This window comes from Myxocyprinus asiaticus, chromosome 44, assembly GCF_019703515.2.
Source record: "Myxocyprinus asiaticus isolate MX2 ecotype Aquarium Trade chromosome 44, UBuf_Myxa_2, whole genome shotgun sequence".
NCBI classification, from domain to species: Eukaryota; Metazoa; Chordata; class Actinopteri; order Cypriniformes; family Catostomidae; genus Myxocyprinus; species Myxocyprinus asiaticus.
The window spans coordinates 27,345,502-27,365,633 of record NC_059387.1 but is presented as its reverse complement, the minus strand read 5'-3'; the positions used below and the strand labels follow the sequence as shown (position 1 = coordinate 27,365,633).

The window sequence follows — 20,132 nt, the reverse complement described above, 5'->3', positions numbered from 1 at the left end:
TTTTTGACTCTTCTTGACTCATACCCCTACAAGCTACCATGCAATCTGATCACAATTCAACAAGCTTGTAAATGTCGTTGGTGATCAGAATCAGAATCTGAATGTTCTGAATGTTCTGAATGTTCTGAATGTTCTGTTATGTAATGCAAACTTAAAATGTATCGCCTTAAATGTTTAAATGTCATAAAATAACAGTTTCGAACAGGGCGAGAAGTAAGTGTTTATGAACCATTATTACACGGCTCTCTGGAATCCTCGATTTTGAATGGTCAATGGCACCATCCAGTGGTCAGATATTGCTCTGTAACAACCACGTATTAAGACGTATCAGACCGATCATCCTTGTTCTGTGAGCTGTCTCTCCTGCGATCTCTACAAGTAAGCTAGTAAAATAATATAAAATAAACATAAAACTTCAATCAATAATTCATGTCCATTTATTTGTTTATTTGGCAAGTAGTCTTGTAATAGGCAGAATAATGAGTAGTCAGATGGTCATTTTCACAAAATAAACACCAATAGAACTCAGCAACAGCAAACTGGAGGTGGATTTCAGCTGTTCATCAATTTCATTCTTCTCAAATTACATAATTTCAGAGTCCATGTATTTATTTATTTGGTTAGTAGCCATGTAATAAGCGGGATAATGTACTGTCAGCCGGTTGTCAGCCTCTGTTTCGCGTCGGGGTCCTGATCTCCCTGTCGGGGTTTATTGTTCGGTAACAACCGGCTGACTGTTCATTATCCCTTACATAATCTGCCTTTTTACACGTGATTTGTGTGAAAGAGAATAAAAGTCGTTGTTGTAGTGCCTTAAGTGTTTATTTCACCACAAAAGTGCCGTAGTATATACAACAAACCACATAAAAATCATAATATAGGTATAGTAATAATATTCTATAAGATCAGATTGGATGTTTATAGCTTGTTTTATTGTCTCCAGGGAAATTAAGTTTTGATTCATGTTCATAGATTAATACTTAAGGTTAGAGGTTTGTTGAAATCCCTAATGCCAAGTTTTAGCATGCATTAGCAAACACCACTAATAAATAGAGTCCATACCATGAATAAAAAGTAATACGTCTTAAAAAAAAACAAAAAAACTTGGTATGTGTTCTTATATTCTTACCTCTGTACTGTCGAACAGGTCTAAGATAAACGTGATGGCACTGCTGTTGATGCCAATGAAGAGGTTGATGCAGGATAGAGAGACGTACGCTGTGCTGGGCACGCTAAACACATATGACATCGGATACATCAAGGGAGTCACAGACCAGCTAAATCAGAGCAAAGAGACAGATGAGTGTATTTTTAAAAGATTCATGGTCAGGTCAGATTTATAATGAAACTAGCTTTTACAATATGTAAACATTTTTATTTGGCAGGTGCTTTATCCTGAGAATCAAACCCATGACCTCAGCATTTCTAGTGCCATGATCTACTCAATTTAGGCTACAGGAACACTTACTACATTTACAGAGCGCATTTGGATTCTGGCCCCTTTATTCAGTGAGATTGCTCCAAATATACTTAAAAAAAGGCTGCTTTTGCTAATAGTAAATAATAAATGGATAATTTAAAAAAATAGAATATTGATATTTAATTTACCCATAAAGCATCAGCAGTGCTATCAAAGCTTGCAAATTGGCAGGTGAGGTGTAGCACTTTTTGTCAAATGCAATGAAAATCCCCACGACCATCGCTGCACTCACAGCATAGTTTATCTGAGGTGACAAAACAACAGTAAAAAATTGTATTTAGTGCATAAATAATTTTTTTAAATCAATTCTGTTTGTATAGTGCTTTTCACTATACATACTATTTGAAAGCAACAGTGCAAAATGCAAATCTGAAGCTTACAGAACTGTTTGAATAATATCATTATTAATCTATATTAGGATGAGTGTAATCTGTATTAGGATGTTTTATTTATTATGACGTAGTGCTTACATACTGACCATGTCCCAGAAGAAGTAAGCAGTCCAGTAGACCAGAGGGCTGACTCCACTCACAAACTGCAGGTGTTTGGCCTGTGTAACTCTCTCTTGGATTAGATACAGTACAAAACTGGCCGGTACGAATGACATGGCAAAGATCACGCAGATGGCGACCACTGCATCCACTGATGTGGTCAGTCTGAGAGAATGAGAAAAAAACTCTACTCAGACTGCTGCCTGCTATGATTAGCCATTCTCTAAGCATTACACTCACACTGTGACTTCCGACAGCTGTTCTTTGGTCAGGTTTAGTGGGTGATTGATAGCTGTGATGCCGTACTCATTTAAGTCGACACCAGGAGGCAGGTTGGCTCGAAGAATGGCATTATTCGCCACATTCATGAAGGCCACCATAGCGTGCCAGCCTTTGTTGTTGAACCACACCTAGACGAAAGCACAAATGGGTTATTTATCTTTTTATGAGACAAGGTCAGTAAGAAATGGCAAGAAATTGAGGCTGAAAGAATAAATCCTCCTTACCTTGACATTGTTTTCAGTCTCCATATACCTCAAGAAAGTACCAAACTCCTTCAGAGTGAGCTTTGAGTATCTGCCCTGTAAATATCATACAGTATATATGACCATATATTGTAAATGAACAAATTTGACTTTAATTCAGTGCTTGGCTCTGATTATCTTTTTTTTTTTCATTAATATGATTAAACAAGATTAAATAAATTCACATTCAAAACAATATGACAAAAGGCACATTTACAACCAAAATAAAAAAAATAACACAGACACAAAGAGCACTGTTCCAGAACTGACCCCTGTAACATTAAGCAGACGTCCTAATTGAGAAGCAGCATTCTGAATGGTTTTAGGATCCACATCTAAAACAGGAAGTCGAGCTCCAACAGAGATACCACCATACCTGAAGGAAAGAGACAGCATACAGTCAGGCTTTCACACATAAAGGGCACTAAATGCATATACTCAGTGCTGGGTAGTTACAGATTACATGTAATCTAAATAATGTAATCAGATTACAAAAACCAAGACCTTGTAATTAGATTAAATTAGAGTTTTAAATATTTGTAATTAGATTACAGTTACTTTTTATGGATTAAATTATTACATATTAATCAGGCAAAGGTAGTTAATTGTTCATAATTTTATCAATATATCTTTTTAATTTTTTTCATTCTAAATCAGCCTACAGCTGATCTACATTCAATATGTTTTGCGTGTTTTCGAAATGGGGGGTGAGACGACCTGCCAGCAGCCATAATTACACTGAGGATGGAGCAATAATCCACACATGAATGTCGAACCGTGAATTGCTTTTGTACTCGGCTTCAAAAATGTACACGAATGCACTTTTGCTTTTGTGACAACTTTTGAGACATTATGATGATTCATAAATATAACTGATCTGATCTGTTACCACATGTGGAGGGCATTTGTAATGCCAAAATAGCCGGAGTAAAAAAATACTAAGCACCTTTTTTATTTAATTTGGAAACAGACAGATAAAGTAAAAAATGCACAAACAAATCATATCAATTGTCATATTTAGAATCATTAAGTAAGTTATTTTTAATGCATTTAAAAGGGTCAGGACATGCCTTTTTTATTATTATAATACATTTCTTGAAGTTCACTTGCAATATTAGTTAACTTTTTTTGGCACAAAAAAAAATTCATGTATTTGTAAAACATGAACATTTTTCACCCTCATTTTGACCCTCTGTCAGAAACACTTAGTTTTGGTGCTGCTTCTCCTTTAAGACTTGACAGTAAACGCCCACTATTATCTCTGCTCTTGACTGACCTGCTCTCTCCTTGCCATCTCACTGCACCATGCTACTGGACGGGGCTACAAAAGTGATAAGATAAAGTAGGCATTGATGTGTTGTTGTGGAGGCGGTCAGATGCAAATGTCCACAGTGTGACATCACAATGTGGATAAAGTAGAGAACGAGTCGTTTTGGCAGCTTGGTTTCAACAAATGCTTTTTTGCAGTGAGGAGGAAGATTTAAGTTCTGAAACTAACAGAATGTTTTTATAGTACAATGACCTCTTATATGTTAAAAGATCCTCATGACATGAATCCTCATAACATGACCCCTTTAAGCAACATTACGTCAAAATGGTACAAGCTTATTCTACTCAAATGCGTGTGACATCAAATAAACAAGAATGGCCAAAAGTAATCCAAAAGCTATTAGATTATATTACCTTTAAATGTAATCCAATAGATTACGGTACTGATTACAATTCACAAGTAGTCAACCCAGCACTACATACACTGTATATTCCATATAAGTCCACAAGAGGGAGTCATTGTATTTTTCTACTCCAAGCTTTTATTTCACTAATACCTTTGCTCATTCACCCAGTATTTGCTCTTCAAGCTGAAGAAAAAAAAAAAAAAAAAGAAGAAGAAGAAGAAGAAGAAAAAACACAAATGAGAACAATTTCTGGGAACATTTAAGATCTGTACAATGATAGTCATAACTAGGCCACAATACCTTGTCCTTATTAAACTTGTGTACGTCTTTACCAAGTAATCAGAGATATTTCTACCAGTCAGATCCAGCAATACATCACCAGTGGATTGAATCCTCTAAAATTAAGGCACACAAATCATTATACACTAACTGAAACATCTTATAGTTACCTAATAGAAGGGAATAGTTCACCCAAAAAATTTAATTCCGTCATGTCCTTCCAAACCTCAAATGAATTTCTTATGAAGTACACAAAAGGAGATTTTTTTAATGAATATCTAATGTCTCATATTATATCTAATGTTTAATAAGCAAATATCTAATATTTAATGAGCAATATTCATTAAAACATCTCCTTTTGTGTTCCGCAAGAACTAAAGCCATATGAGTTTGGAACATTATGATGGTACGTAAATGATGACAGAATTTTTCGATTAAATAAATAATCTTTCCAGGTCACCCAACCTGGGGAGGTGGAAGGCCTCCAGCACCCTCTGGGCACACGGGTAACATGGTGAGTTTGTCGGGCGTGCTGCACTGGCAGCTGGGAGACGGTTTGATGTTCGTCCACTCTGAGTCAGCCAGCATGTCTATGAGTGCTGGGCTCACCAGGGGCATTTCCCACTCTGTGGTAATGTTATTACATGGGTAGTTTCTGTGGGAAACAAGATTGGACATGGTAAGTAGGCAAGAAGAACACATTTTTGTTATCTATGGATATTCATTAATCAGCATGTACTGTATGTACACTTACTCTAAAGGTTCGCTAACCATACAGCGAGTCCCAAATCCAGGTCTGTTTAATAGCACTTCTCCAAAATACCTCATTTCTGGACTTTGCATCTGTTCATTACTTAAAAAATAAAAAAAATTACAACTTTAAGGAATATTTCACTAGTTCAAGGTTAAAATGCTGTCATCATTTACTCACCCTTATGATGTTCCAAACATTATTTCCTTCATGGAACAAAAAAGGTACATTTTTGAAGAATATCCTGGCCATGTTTTTCCTTATAGTGAATGAGGACTCAGGCTGTCTAGCTCCAAATGAAAAAAAAAGCCCAGTAAAAGTATACATACAACTTGTTTGGTATATCGGAAGTCTTCTAAAGTCATTCAGTACCTTTGTGTGAGGAACAGTCATTCCCTTCCAGTGAGCTGTAAATTGCTGCAACCGGATTATAGAGTCAATAAGTTGAGCTAAACAGCATCAGTCCATTTTGAGAGTGAATCATTCAGACCGTTTTTGCGAACTGGATCAACAGATTCATTAAAAAGTTTAGACCTGAAATAATGATTTGTTCACTAAAAGAATGTTACTTCTCTCATGAATGTGAGCAGATCTAGGGTGGGCACATTTGTTTGTCATTTTGGAGCTCGACAGTCCCACTCCTCATTTACTTTTATTATAATCTTCAATAATTCACCTTCTGTGTTCCACAGAAGAAGGAAAGTCATGTGGGTAAATAATAAAGAATTTAAATTTTGGGGTAAAATCTACCTTTAAATAAAAACTCATCTTTTAACCTCTCAGTAATCAACATATTGAATAAATGAACTTGATCATTCAACATTCAACTCAAATGTACCTGAAGAAGGTGAACTGTCTGCCGTACATCCATGGGCTTAGCGTAAGGCTGGGATATTCCCCGAATGGAGGAACAATCAGCGTAAACATCAGGGAAACCAGCACAAAACTAGCAGGCAACACAATCTGTGAAAGAGAATACCAGTGGACACCATACAGAATAAAGATCAGCTTATAAGTGAATAAATAAAGAATTAAGATGCACTTTTAAAATAAAACCACCTCTATCACAAGTTTTCAACCATAATCCCTGAATTTCATCACTGTTATTATTGTTAATGAACCAAAAAGTTCTCAGAATAACAAATTCTGTTATTCTGACCTGAGCGAGGAAATCCTTGCCAGAACGTGTGGTGTGATGGAACCTCTTGATGAGCAAAGCGAAAAACTGTTTCAGGGCCAGAAAGATTCCCTTCACCTGCACTGATCCTCTGCCCTCTTTGCTGATCGAACTCCCAGAGTTTGACTGACCGTTAGCATACACCGATCTGTCTGCCTCTGATCACAAAACCAAACACAGTCAGCAGAAGCCCAGAACCAAACAATTACGCTAACACTTTACAATAAGGTTCCATTCGTTAACATTTGTTAATGCATAAGGTATCATGAACTAACAATGAACAATATTTTTTTACAGCATTTATTAATCTTTGTTAATGTTAGTTAATAAAAATACAATTGTTCATTGTTAGTTCTTGTTAGTTTTATACAACTTTGGATTTCAAAAATGCATTAGTATGTGTAGAAATTAACATTAACCAAGATTAATAAATGCTGTAAAATTATTAATCATTGTTAGATATTGTTAACTAATGTTGTTAACTAATGTTAGCAAATGGAATCTTATTGTAAAGTGTTACCACAATTACACTATGATCAACTGACTTTTATTTTTAGGAACAACTACTTTATTTAATAAATGTATGCTTTTGCCACATTGTATGGAAAGAAACAGAACAGAGGGAACAGGAATTTATTGGGAAGACAGAGAGACAATGGGATCAGGCCACACTGCAGGCCAGATTCAAACCTGGGCCACCCACTTGAGCACCACAGCTCAATTTAAGTACTATTCACTAGGCACCAACAAAGTACAACTATTTAACAGCAAGCTCAGTTAACGTTTTATCATTATGCTATACAGATGCTACAAAAGCTTTATTTACTATATTGTTAAGCGGCACATTTGAGAATGGTTCTTTTTGTTTTACTGTGACTCTGCACATTCAGCTTTTGTTATACATTTAGCTTTACTTGGAGGAGGGATGCGCTGTAAGCTGCAATAATAGAGACTGAATTAGTCATCACCTTCTCCTTTATTCACTGTGACAGTGTCTCTATAGAGACACACAAGTGATTTCTGCTGCAGAGCTCTGATGTCTAAGAGGCTCAACCACAAAATACACATCACAATCACAACATGCAACATTTACAGGCACATAAACTGACACACACAAAGATAATACATCTGAGATCGACTGGCGGATAGGAGAATGAAACATAAAATCTCACCAAATACAGCATTGCTGTAAGCCACCTCTCCATCAGTTGTGACTTTCAGAAAGATCTGCAGGACATTAATGAGGGACATTGGAACTTTTTACAGGCCATTCAAAGAAAGAGGAAGGTGTCCTGTGGTTCACGTAGTCAAAAAGTTGAAGAGCCAATCCTAATGGATGAAGAGCCAATCCTAATGGATATTAATGGGATCAAATTAGAATATTCTTAGAATCTGCTGAGTATCAAATAAGATCCTGGATAAACTGAAAGTATCATGTTTGATTCTTAGCAGATTCTTAAAATATTCTAATTTAAACCTATTCAGATCCTTTAGGATTGGTTCCAAATAATAATTCTAAAAGCAATCCTGTACACATTCCTTTAGGATTTTTTGACTAGGAACACTTGACCCCTCACTCTCAACTGACTTGTATGTCAGGTCATTGCAGTATGCATGTGGTTGATCAGACCTCCTCTAGTGATGCATCTGATACTCCAAAGCTGCTCAGCCCAATATCTGCCAGCGTCTCCTCCAGCTCTCTGAACAGACTGGTGTAAGAACGATGTTTAAAGCCCCTACTTGGCAACAGAAAGGTCAGCTCCTGCCCTATGACCTCAATCAACCTGGCCTCAGGAACATGATGGTGCACAAGGGCTGTGATGCTCTGAACATCTCCTGAGAGAGGACCCACACACAAATAACCCTGAGTGAGAGCATGGAGCCTAAATTATGATCATTTTAATAGAGTCTGTACTTTAAGAGATTGAGCTGATTGCAGAAAGATGTGTAACCTAGAAAAAGAACAAACCCAGATAGCACATGTACATCTCTGAGATGTCTTTTTAAGAGCGTTTTATTTGGAAAGCATTGCATTCTAATGAGCATCTGCTAAAAATCTTAAAAATATCAGGTTTACAAACATTTTAAATCATAAACATCTCAAAGACATCTGCTGAATGTGTTAATGACATTTGAGAGTCTTATAGCAAATGAGCAAACAATCTAAAAAATATGTCTTCCAGATGTAAACACACACATCAAAAAGACATCTGGGTGATGTACGTGTGCTATCAGGGACAAGTAGTATTGCAAACACTGTCATCACTTTTCTGCATGGTATAAATCTTAATGAATCTCTATACCTTCCATCTGTCTTTCCGAAACTCTGGTCTGCTCTTTGCTGCTCTCTTTAAATTTTCTACAGAGCGAACACTTACAGAAACAGTCATCGGTACAGTCACACTGACCCTGTATGAAACAGAGAAACCATGTGAGTGCAACTGTATTTTATAACTCTCTTTGTGAAGAGAGCAAAGGCTCACCTCCTTTCTGACATGGGGTGGCTCCTCTTTAAGGCGTTGCACCAGTGTGAGGTAGAAACCAGCACCCAGACAGTTCTTCAGGAAGAGAGGAGAGCCACAGCAGTGCAGCCGGCCTTGAGAGATGATGGCCACTCGGTCGCTCAGCAGGTCAGCTTCATCCATGTGATGTGTGGATAAGATGACTGTACGTCCTGTACAACACACACACTTTTCACACCTCTACACAAAAGTGGATGGATGGATGGATGGATGGATGGATGGATACCTGCACGGTATTTTAGCAGTAAATCCCAGATGGATCGTCTGGAGTATGGGTCCACTCCAGATGTAGGTTCATCCAAAAATACCACTTTGGCACCACCAACAAAAGCCATGGCAACAGAAAGCTTCCTCTGCATACCACCTACATAGGAAGACAATACACTTACAGTGTGTCATTACACAAAAACACAAAATTAATCCATAAGTACAACAGGGTTTTTTGTCCTTTTTTTCTTCTCAATTAAAATATTGGTGGAATAAGAGAAATGGATTATTAAAAGGGATTTGTGATGTAACCTGACAGATTTTGTGCCTCCTCATTTCTTTTGTGAGGGAGACCAAGATCTTCCAGCATGTTTTCCACTTCTATCTGGGCCTCAGGTAATGGCCTACCCTTCAGCAGAGAGTAAAACAGGATGTGTTCTGCTACTGTCATACTGTGGGAGAGAAACAGAACAACAGACATACAGAGAGAGAAAATTGCATTTTATCTTTATTGTCTTTTAACTTTATTGTCCATTTCCATACAATAAATGTATATGCTTTGGTAAATGCTGCCAATAAAGCATTGTTGACACTGACTCTAAAAGAGAGAAAAAAAATTATTTACTTTAAACAGATTTTCTATTTTAGCAAATGTATCAACATTCAAATTTAAACCAAATGAGGGGTTTACGAACTGGTGAAAGATAATGTTATGTTGGGGGCACATTCCCAGGGATTTACGGATGGCATCCATGTCCGTGCGGATATCTTTCCCATAAATGAAGGCTGTACCAGAGGTGGGAGGGAACATGCCAGTGAGAATAGACCTGTGGGAGAGAAGAGCAAACTTGCATCATTGCCTGATGTTCTCATTGGTGAAGAAAGATCCATTTCATTAGGTTTAGATACTTACATAGTAGTCGTTTTCCCTGCACCGTTGTGACCCAGGAAGGCTGTGATCTGACCCTCGTAGAAGGTGATACTCAGGCCATCCACAGCAGGTCTAGAGCTGCCACTAAACATCTTATACAGGTTCTCCACACACACTCCGACCACCAGACTAGATGGTTCGGGTTCGAAGAAGAGCCTCCCTTGAGACAAGAATCGGAGGTCGGATTTTCATTAAAAGAATTAATGAGATATTACAAAAAAAATTTCTGACAGCCTAATGAGACCCAGTCATGCAAAGGTGATGTGGTTTAATAATATACAGTAATTATGCACAGATTTATTCAAATTCAGTCTTCAAAAATCAGAAGTGCACAAAATGCTTAGATGGATGGGCCTAATATAGCCCTTACAAAACTTCAATAGTCGTCAAAAAAAAAAAAAAAAACTTCTTACACTCATTTTGATGGAGATCCCATATCAATTTATTGGTAGTGATTCCTAAGGCAAGTATCAAGACCATTGCCCACCTTGTGCCAGATGGATGATAAAACAGGCACACAAAAAATAATAATAATAAAAAATAAATTGAATGGATTTCAGCCATATCTACGGACCAGAATACAGTCATAGAGATTTAAGGTGGAGGTGGAGGGGGTTGCTCTTTTGACTTAGGCCAGTAAGCGACCACATATCAATCACCAAGAGCACCCTAGCAACCACCCAGAACCCCATAGCAATGCATAGCAACATTCTGGCAAACACCCAGAATACCCTAGCATTGTGTTGGCGTGTTTTGCACGGGCAAGCACCACTCACATTTTCTTCTGAAAATGTACAATTTTGCTATAGTTTTACAATAGTAACAACACCTGTAGAAACTATGGTATTTGGGTGAAAACCATGGTTACCATGGTAATTTCTTTCTACGGCAAAGGTGTGTTTACAGGGTCATTAATGAAATCAGACAAAAAGAATGTCATTGTCACATTGCTGGAATAAACATCTCTAACACACATTAACCGGCAATGAAGGAGCACATTCCAACCTGCCAGCCAATCAAGCATACACAAGGTCACCAGGTTCCCACAAAGGGCAAGGACAGAGGTGTATTTGTGCATTGTGTGTCTACCCAAGTCTAGTATTCACGAGCCACTGGAGTTCATGCCTGGCACCACCTTAGACAGTGCGCTTGAACTTAAAGTGCACCTATTATGATTTTTAAATGTGCCTAATTTTGTTTTAAAGGTCTCATACAATAGATTTCCATGCATCCAAGGTCAAAAAATAATTTAAATTGCAGCATTACCTTTTTTTCCCAGTGTCAAAAACGACTCCTTCAGTGATCCGTTCTAAAGGATTCATTCTAAACTCCTCCTTTCGGAGAGCCTACTCTGCTCTGATTGGTCAGATGTCCCAGTCTGTTGTGATTGGTCTACCGCTTACAGCGCGTGTCAGAAAGGAAACGCCCACTACCATATCCGAGTTTCAGCTCAGTCTGAAAAAATATCTGTTTTACCTTACCAATTTGAGCCAGAGTCCGATAGTGATCCATCGGAAGATCAACCCGAACCACCATCGCAAGCACAATGAGAACAGGACGTTTCTCCTTTTATATGTAGTTTGACGATAACGTGCGTTAGCCGGTTAGCAGAGGCTAACAGCTAACAGGCTAACAGCCTGCACTGGCTGTACATGTAAACAGACCAGAGGCGGGTTTTTTGCTACCAAATTATGTAGGTTTGTACAGGAAGTAAGTCTGGAATTACTAACGACTCGTTTCAGGTGTTCAGAATTGGTTCTTTCTTTTGGGTGTCAATAACTCCATATTTCGTGCACTTTGATTTTTGAAACTTTGCAGACTTTTTTTACATTCACAAACAGCTATATAACACACTACATGAAAGGTAATATTTGAAAAACCATGATAGGTGCTCTTTAAGACAAGGTGCTGGCAAGTGGTAATGGATAACGCCAGTGAAACTAAAACTGCAGTAATTACTCCCATGAGCTTCTATCACTTCAAAGCCAAGAAACCTGCTGGATTCCTGCAGTCTAGTCAAGCAGATAAGCCTGGTTAGGTCTTTCAATAGATCTGATGGGACCTTTTCCAAGAGTGAGAAGAGAAACACCTTCCTGTTTGTTGTAATAGGTTACTACACAAAATGGAATGAAATGTTTCCTTTGATGGATAGTAAAACCCACTGGATCAGTGGCATATTAAAAGAAGAATATTTTCTGTTTTGGAGACACAGTGTGGTATATTGCAGTGTCTTCAGTTCACAGGTAAAGCAAGCAAGTATTAACTGAAAAGATCCAAAGCAACTTACCATACACATACAGTATTACAGAGACATCCCTTCTAGGGCAACCTGGGGTTAAGTGCCTTTCTCAAGAGCACAATGGTGATGGGGCATGCATGGTGATGAAATACTGTCAGACTGCACTAAGTGATATATGCTATTTACACTAAGTGTAAATAGCAACAAGGAGCATCTTCTTTGCACTAAGTGCTATTAGCACCCCAGTGGAAATAGTGGCAGACATTTTAAATACTAACATTCAGTATAGGGGCATCACTGCAGTGTGTTTATTGTGTTTATTTAGAGTCCCACAGACACCCTACCTACACCAACCCTTACCCCTAAACCTAACCCTAACCATCCCTTACAAAATTTTAACCATGGTTTTATGTCAGTAACCATAATTTCACCATGGTATTTTGTAGTAAAATCATAGTAACCAACACAAAAATTAAACATGGTTATTAAATTAACACATTATTACTGTAGTAACACCATGGTTAATTGTATTAAATCTAAAACAAAATATGGATACTACCATATTACTATAGTAAATCCATGGTTAACTTAACTTTTCTCTCAACTCCCCGACCTTTACTGTGACAAAAATCACTGTGAAGAAATCAATCTTTATGTTAATTTTTTTAGTTATTATTATTATAAGTAGTATTAAAGTAAATATTAAGAGTGTAGACAGGAGACAGGGTGGAAAAAAGTGAAAAAAATAAATAAATAGGGGGAATCGGACTTGGGTCGTCTGCACGAAAAAAGGAACATTTACACAGTCTTTACACCCAACAGCTCTAAAATGTCTGTGTTTCCACGAGACTATTGGTGTGCAAAAAGAGGCACTGTGTGGCAGGTGCTATTTACACCTAGTGCAAAAACACCTAGTACAAACAGTCACTCCGAGATAGACAGCTGGGGATGCATCAAGCCAGACAAATCAAATACTAAAATGAGTTTGAGCACATCCACTTTTAAACCATCCTAAGCTAGCTTGCTGGTCTTAGCTTGTTTCCCAGCCTGGTCAGACAGGTCTGTTTGCTGGTTTTTTTAGAGGTTATGGACTCTTTTCTGCTGGTCAGGCATGGAGACTAGCTGGCTGACCACCTAAACACCAGGTTGACCAGGTTGGGAGACCAGCTATACCATCTTAAACCAGTTAAGACCAGCAAACCAGACTGGTTTAAGCTGTTGTTTTTTTTTTTTTTTTTTCAGCAGGGTTCTCATTTAAACTTTATCAAAAGTTGGTTCATATCATCTTTGCTGATAAGCCACCAAGAAGATTAATGACTGAGAAGTGGAGCAGCATTAATAGTGTACAACACACCTGATGAGTCTGTGCTCATGCTCTTATTGGTGGTCTCGTCTTCATCAAGCCTCTGTTGTTCTTTTTCTTTCTCTAGTTTCTCCCGTATATCTCCATGTTTGCAGGATCCTGGCTGAGGTTTCTCATTCTGTTCCTCAGCTGCTGTGTGGTTCTTGGCCTGGTCTTCAGTGTGGTTCACCAGATTTTCAAATGCAGGTTTCTCCACTGCTGGCTTTCCAGGGACTGTATAAAGCAAAGATAAATTGATTGAAAAGATGATACAGCAGATTCAAGACACTCGAAATTATCAAAAAATAATCACTCACTCACCTTGTTTTAGAGGCTCAGGTCGGTTTAACCAATAGGATGGCTGGACTGGAAAGTAAAAGCGCCGACCAATACCATACTGCCCTGATAATACACACAATTACAGTTGAAGAACAGAGTTAAGGCCACTTATGATTCTCACACTCTTAACTACTCTATGAAACAAAGCAGAATAGTTTACCTGGGAAGACAGTATCGAGGTACCATGCGAGAACAGCATAAAGGACTGTGTCCACTGCCATCATGATAATTGAGATGAGAAAGGAGAACTCGTCCCCCTCCAGAAGGCTGGTATGGATGTTGTCCCACTGCAGGCCGAGTCCCTGCTCCTCATAACGGGACAAGTACTCTGTCCCAAAACCAAACGCCACCTGGGACATCAGACTCTGATGCACAGAGATAAAATCTTAGATGCACAACATTTTCTACATGAAAGAGTATTACATAAACAAACGTATATATTTATTGTAAGATGTTCTAATATATGTTAAAGCTTGCTTTCCAGTTTTCAAACATGAAAACAACCAGGGTCAAAAATGAACCAGGGTTCAGGGCAAAAATGCTAACAAAAGTGCCATAGATGTGGGGTTAAAAAATGTCCCATGAAAAAAAAAAATGTGTTATTTAGTTCCTAATATTGTATTATATGCCAATCTAGGGTTAAGTGCCACTTCAGACACCATAGTGACCTGTAGCTGTCAGATATCTGTATTGCAGTGCTCTTGAATGTATAACTAAAATGAAGTGCTTTTTAATGGAAAATACTGTTAGAAAAAAATATTTTTGAAACATTAGAAATAAAAATAAACCCCCATAAAGGTAAGAAAATGTCCCTAAAAATTAATTCCAGGTGGCAAATATGGTCCCTTTTTAAAAAGGATAAAACAATGTAATACAACCATATGAACACAGTTGGCTCAGATAAGTTTTCATTGGGGAGTGTTATCAAGTGACGTACTGCCATAATTTTCAAATCCTTGGTAATGCGGTCCTGCCAGGCAAAGCACACTATGTGTGGTAGGTACAGAGTGAAGTAAATGATTCCACTGCAAGCTGCTGCCAGATTAGCTTTGTTGAAGAACACACTCATGAGGAAGCACTGCATGATGGTTGCCATGGTGAACATAAGCAGGAAGAGGAAGAGGATGATGGGATTGCTATAGTTCAACACTTTTCCTCCCTGTGAGAAAAAGAAGACATAAATATTCTTTAAAGTCTTTTCTTCATATTCTTCTTATCAACACTCATCTGGCTATAGGTTAAAACTAACATCTAATGTCATTAAATATGGTCACCACAAGAGGCCAGTATGGCACAAAAATCAAAGCTTTTACTTGTCTTTTTTAACCCTGTATAAACTGCATGGTCTCCCAGCATTTGTTAGCTGGCCTAAACAATCAACGATCAGCAAATGAGGTAGGTTAAAGCTGTTTTTTTGTTGTTGTTGTTGTTTGTTTTTTCAACAACATCTACTGACATCATGAAAAGTATTTCAGTTGGTCCACCATCTCTCACCATGACAATAAGAGTGAGCAGGGCTGTGCTGGAGGCCATCATGAGGAAGGTGTCGATGAACCATGTGCACCAGAGCACTCGGTTAGTGACACCCATTGCTTTCAAAGTCTCTTTCAACCTCATCTCCTTTTCCAGCACGATGCTCTTAACCGTCATGGAGACAGAGTAGACCCAGGCCAGCACCATGAAGATCGGAAAGCAGCGGTTCAGAGTTAGCATGAATCTGTAGCATATGCCGGCAAAAAGGACAAAAAGAGAGATCGTACATTGGTGGCAAAGAGAAAACAAAACTATATGTTCAACAAATATACAGTAAATATATACTGTAATATAAATATATAATATACAAAAAAAATAAAAACTTTTTTGAGTTATTTGCCACTTTTTTTATTGGAAGTAGAATGAATTATGTCTGAAACACGTGCACTATCCACTAGGCCACATTTCTGACCAATACTTCACCAGCTGATCTTGCTAGTCTTGGGTGAATGGGTTTGACACATTAGCTTTTATAAATGTTTAAAGGACCCTAGGTTTGACACTCACAGGTCATCCACATAGCAAGGATATGGCATCTGCTGCAGGTAAACTCCTAAGGGCCATTCCTTTCCTGTGTGGGTCTTTATGATTCCATGTTCTATCATGTCCTGGAGATAGGCAAATCCCCCCCAAACATACCGCAAGTCATCCATGGGGTCAGCTCTTGGCCCTGGGTCCCAATATCTTATCATACAAGAGGAGATATTTTAATATAAAGGCAAAGACAAATCAAGATTTGATGAATGGCTCACCAATGGCATCACTAGGTTTGATGGACAGACCTGTCTTTGATCTTGTTGGTTCGCTCTACAACATCAATGTCCATGCGGATCTTGAATTTGACATGAGGAGGCACCTTAGTAGTCCAGGAATACATGTCCACAAAGACCAACCCAGCCCAGAACTTACTCTCCCCTAGCAGGTCCAGTGCTCGATAGGTCAACTGATCCTCATCAGAGATGCCAGAGAACTTGTCAAGGACTAGACACTGTATAAATACATGAGGAATTGAAGTGAGTGTCAAAATGTACAAACCATATCAGATCAAGCCCAGTAGGCAACAAAAATACCTGGATCACCTACTGCATCTGCTGAGAATCTGAAGTGCACATCCTCTGTACACTTTAATAAGACATCACATTAAAAATGCTGAATTAAAATAAATTAATCGGTAGAGAACAGCAAAGGCGCTATATATACCAAGAAAGTTGTCCCTTGAAATTAAATTGTACTTGTTTGACAAAACTTGGGTCACAGCATGGGACAATGCCGATGTGTAACAGGTAAAGATGGGCAAGGAGGAGGCGGGAACCGGCTGAACAGTCAACATAAATCTAATGGTAAAACTCAACATAAAACAAACATAAACAAACACACACATGCAGTGCGGTCGCGTGTGTCTCTCTCTCCCGAACTGGCATTTCCAGCTCCCTTTTATCTCGCTCTCCTGCTAATCATCTGATTCAGCACCCTCACGGACTGGCCACGCCCTCTTCCTCGTCACACTCCTCCCCCTGACTGGCCACCTGACTGACCACCCCCCCCCCCCCCCCCCAACCTCATCTTTGGAGGGGAGACTCTGCCCTTCCGGCCATTCCGTCAACCGCTGATCCACCTCGCTTTCCCGCTGATCATCTGATTTAGCGCCGGCCGTGCACTCTCACGGCCCGGCCATGCCCTCCTCCTAGTAACACCATGTTACCATATGAAATGTGTCTGTGAATGTATTTGTGGCAGGGAGGAGGGCGGGGCCAGGTCATGATGCTGCACACCTGGCCCCTAATCAGGCTAATCAAGCCCTCGAGAGGGATAAAAGCGACTGGAGGCGGCAGTTCAAGAGAAAGTGAGTTATGGGCAGCTGCCCTGCATGTGTTTATGCTTGTGTCTTTTTGTTTTATTAAAAGAATATTTATATTGTCAAGCCGGTTCTCACCTCCTCCTTTCCATTGAACTTTTTTACACTGGTGCTGAAACCCGGGAAGGAGGAGGGATGCGCCATAGAAGAGTCCTCACCACTACCATCCACCCCAATGGAGCAGCCGTGGCCATCTGCCAGTGGACGGAGGAGCCCGGCTGCCTGAGAGTGGGGGAATGACCGCTGACCGCGAGGAGAGGAGAGGCTCCTAGCCGACCACCTGGAGTGGTCAGGGCCGTGGCCAGGGGCAGGGGAGACCCATATCGTCTGCCGAAAACGTGGCGGGGCGTTCCGTCCGCCAGGGGCTGGAGGACTGCCTCCGATCCACACGGGGAGGCGTAGCTGTCTTCCACTATAGGGTGGAGGAGTGGCCGAGGACCAGGCTACGGCATATTGGAGAACCGGCGAGTATGTTTTTTTTTTCTCTCTCTCTCTTTCTCTCCCGCTGTCGCTCCATGTTGGCCTTTCCCTCTCGTTTTTCTTTTGACCCCCGATGTACGTCATGCTGAGGAGGAAAGGAGGGAGGAGTGTGGCAGGGAGGAGGGTGGTGCCGGGTCATGATGCTGCACACCCAGCCCCTAATCAGGCTAATCAAGCCCTTGAGAGGGATAAAGGCAACCGGAGGCGGCAGTTAGAGAGAGAGAGAGTTACGGGCAGCTGCCCTGCATGTGTTTATGTTTGTGTCTTTTTGTTTTATAAAAGATTATTTATATTATCAAGCCGGTTCTCGCCTCCTCCTTTCCATTGAACTTTGTTACAGTATTCATACCACTCACCTGCATGCCTAAAGCATGTACTTTATTAACAGCTGAGAAATACTGTAAGTTCTTCATGAAATGCAGTAGATACTTGGATGCAGCAAAGCAGTTTCATCTTGTACTGTAAGTCCGACATCATGTTGGTATCCAAAACTACTGCATTAAGATGTGACTCATTCCACAGACTCTTAACTTTAATTGAATTGTTTGCTGTTAATTTGTTTTAGCTTGGCATAAGATGGTGGTGAATTTAGGTCTTTAGAGACATTGTTCTCCATGTGGCTGGTATGCATTGCTGTAAACCAGCCCTGTGCTTTCTCTTTGTGTAGGGTGGCTAGACTGACAGCTGTATCTAATTGGATTCATTTGTTGGGTTTGTCTGTCACTCCTCAACTGCTGCTAGCTGGGACAGGGACAAAAAGACAGAGAAAGGCTAAAAGGCACATGGTTTAGATAGCAGAGATCCTGCTCTCACTGGCACAGGGTGCATTGGGCTCACTCTGATTTGTATTGAGGGCATCCAGCATTGAGCTATCTTTAAAGAGCTCTCCCAGACACTGGTGAAGAAGTTTTCTTTGTTTTCTTTGACATTAGAGACATAACTGGCTGAGAATGAGCAGGTGGTTTTCAGCCCCTGCTTTTGAGGAGATGTGAGTTGCTTTATCTACAGTGAAGTTCTGACTGAGTGGTGAGGGTAAATTTGGAAAGGGTTGATGACCACTCTCAACCAATAAAAGCACCCTTCTTAAAAGGTCAGAGGAATAAATATTGTCTAATTATATTTAGAATTTAAAGGTGTTGTGTTTGGAATGGACTACTGATGTACTGCTTACATCATACTGCAAAGTAAATACTGTATACTGCTTATTTAATATATATATATATATATATATATATATATATATATATATATATATATATATATATATATATATATTAGGGGTGCACCGATTGATCGACCACCGATCAAAATCGGCCGATAATTCGGCAATCGGTCGATCGTGCCAAGAATCAGGGCCGATCTTTTTTGCAGCACGCAGGGAATCACACATACACTACTCCTCGAATGAATGAGCGCTTGCTCAGCCCTTGAAGCATGACAGAGTGGCCTTTGGAGGGTAAGTTGTTGGCAATTCTAAGCATTCACGAATTTAAAGTTTCAGACATGATGCAATTCACATGAATATTCCGTTTTGTTTTTAAAAATGTGTAAGAATTACACGTGTATGAATATTAAGTTGCCCATTTTCTAGAGTCATTACGGTAGTTATTCGGACTCATTGCACAGTGAGCAGGAAGAGGATAAAGAGGATGCAAACAGGTATAAATACAAATTAAACAACAAGTAAACATGCGAATACAAATCTGAGTACACGTGATGTAACGCGAGTCGTGAAAATCTGACGTTGTGTTGAGCGATAGAGACTGTTTGAGCGATCATGAACACTATCAGCTTTACTCCCTTCAACATGAGCGCTCTCGGTGTCAATCAAACATGCGTGCTCTCCAGGTGCCCTCAATATCTCATCAGTCACTCATCCCAGCACTATTCTGTGGATCCCAATTTAAATCAGATTAATGTTGGTCACAATACCACTAATAACAGATATAACTGTTTAACCTTCAATAACGGCACCATGCCTTCACGCATTTGCTTAATAATTAGTGATTTGTGCTACAACAAGACACCAAAGACAGTAAACATCATAGATATTAATGATTCCTCACTGGAGCAGTTTTAGAGCTTGTAATGGATGTATTTTTCTTATTTTTGAACGTATCTCTTCTGTGTGTGATACTCTCAATGTTTTTACTGGTTGCCAGTATGTCACAATTACCTTTTGAAATTGGCAACAGAACTATTCATAACTGTTTTCAATACAAATAAATGTTAGCAATTAACAATTAATGTAATTTTAATGAAATTTTGGTAACACTTAATAAAAAGGTTTCATTTCTTTAACATTA

General features: G+C 39.3%; 1 protein-coding gene across 1 annotated transcript in view; it reads right to left on the bottom strand.

Moving 5' to 3' along the window:
• LOC127434289 (retinal-specific phospholipid-transporting ATPase ABCA4-like) overlaps positions 1–20,132 on the bottom strand; it is a 64,276-nt gene that overhangs the window by 15,089 nt on the left and 29,055 nt on the right. Inside the window, exons 12-39 of the mRNA XM_051686917.1 lie at positions 16,274–16,479; positions 15,999–16,175; positions 15,453–15,675; positions 14,896–15,117; positions 14,119–14,323; positions 13,941–14,021; positions 13,632–13,853; positions 10,021–10,198; positions 9,803–9,934; positions 9,420–9,559; positions 9,127–9,264; positions 8,862–9,052; positions 8,682–8,787; positions 8,009–8,214; positions 7,551–7,605; positions 7,347–7,418; positions 6,361–6,536; positions 6,040–6,164; positions 5,205–5,303; positions 4,916–5,105; positions 4,472–4,566; positions 4,322–4,354; positions 2,766–2,871; positions 2,478–2,552; positions 2,212–2,381; positions 1,959–2,136; positions 1,609–1,724; positions 1,130–1,277 (exon numbers count right to left, since the gene is read on the bottom strand). Coding sequence (XP_051542877.1) covers positions 1,130–1,277; positions 1,609–1,724; positions 1,959–2,136; positions 2,212–2,381; positions 2,478–2,552; positions 2,766–2,871; positions 4,322–4,354; positions 4,472–4,566; positions 4,916–5,105; positions 5,205–5,303; positions 6,040–6,164; positions 6,361–6,536; positions 7,347–7,418; positions 7,551–7,605; positions 8,009–8,214; positions 8,682–8,787; positions 8,862–9,052; positions 9,127–9,264; positions 9,420–9,559; positions 9,803–9,934; positions 10,021–10,198; positions 13,632–13,853; positions 13,941–14,021; positions 14,119–14,323; positions 14,896–15,117; positions 15,453–15,675; positions 15,999–16,175; positions 16,274–16,479 — 4,065 coding nt within the window. The remainder of the gene's footprint in view (positions 1–1,129; positions 1,278–1,608; positions 1,725–1,958; positions 2,137–2,211; positions 2,382–2,477; positions 2,553–2,765; positions 2,872–4,321; positions 4,355–4,471; positions 4,567–4,915; positions 5,106–5,204; positions 5,304–6,039; positions 6,165–6,360; positions 6,537–7,346; positions 7,419–7,550; positions 7,606–8,008; positions 8,215–8,681; positions 8,788–8,861; positions 9,053–9,126; positions 9,265–9,419; positions 9,560–9,802; positions 9,935–10,020; positions 10,199–13,631; positions 13,854–13,940; positions 14,022–14,118; positions 14,324–14,895; positions 15,118–15,452; positions 15,676–15,998; positions 16,176–16,273; positions 16,480–20,132) is intronic.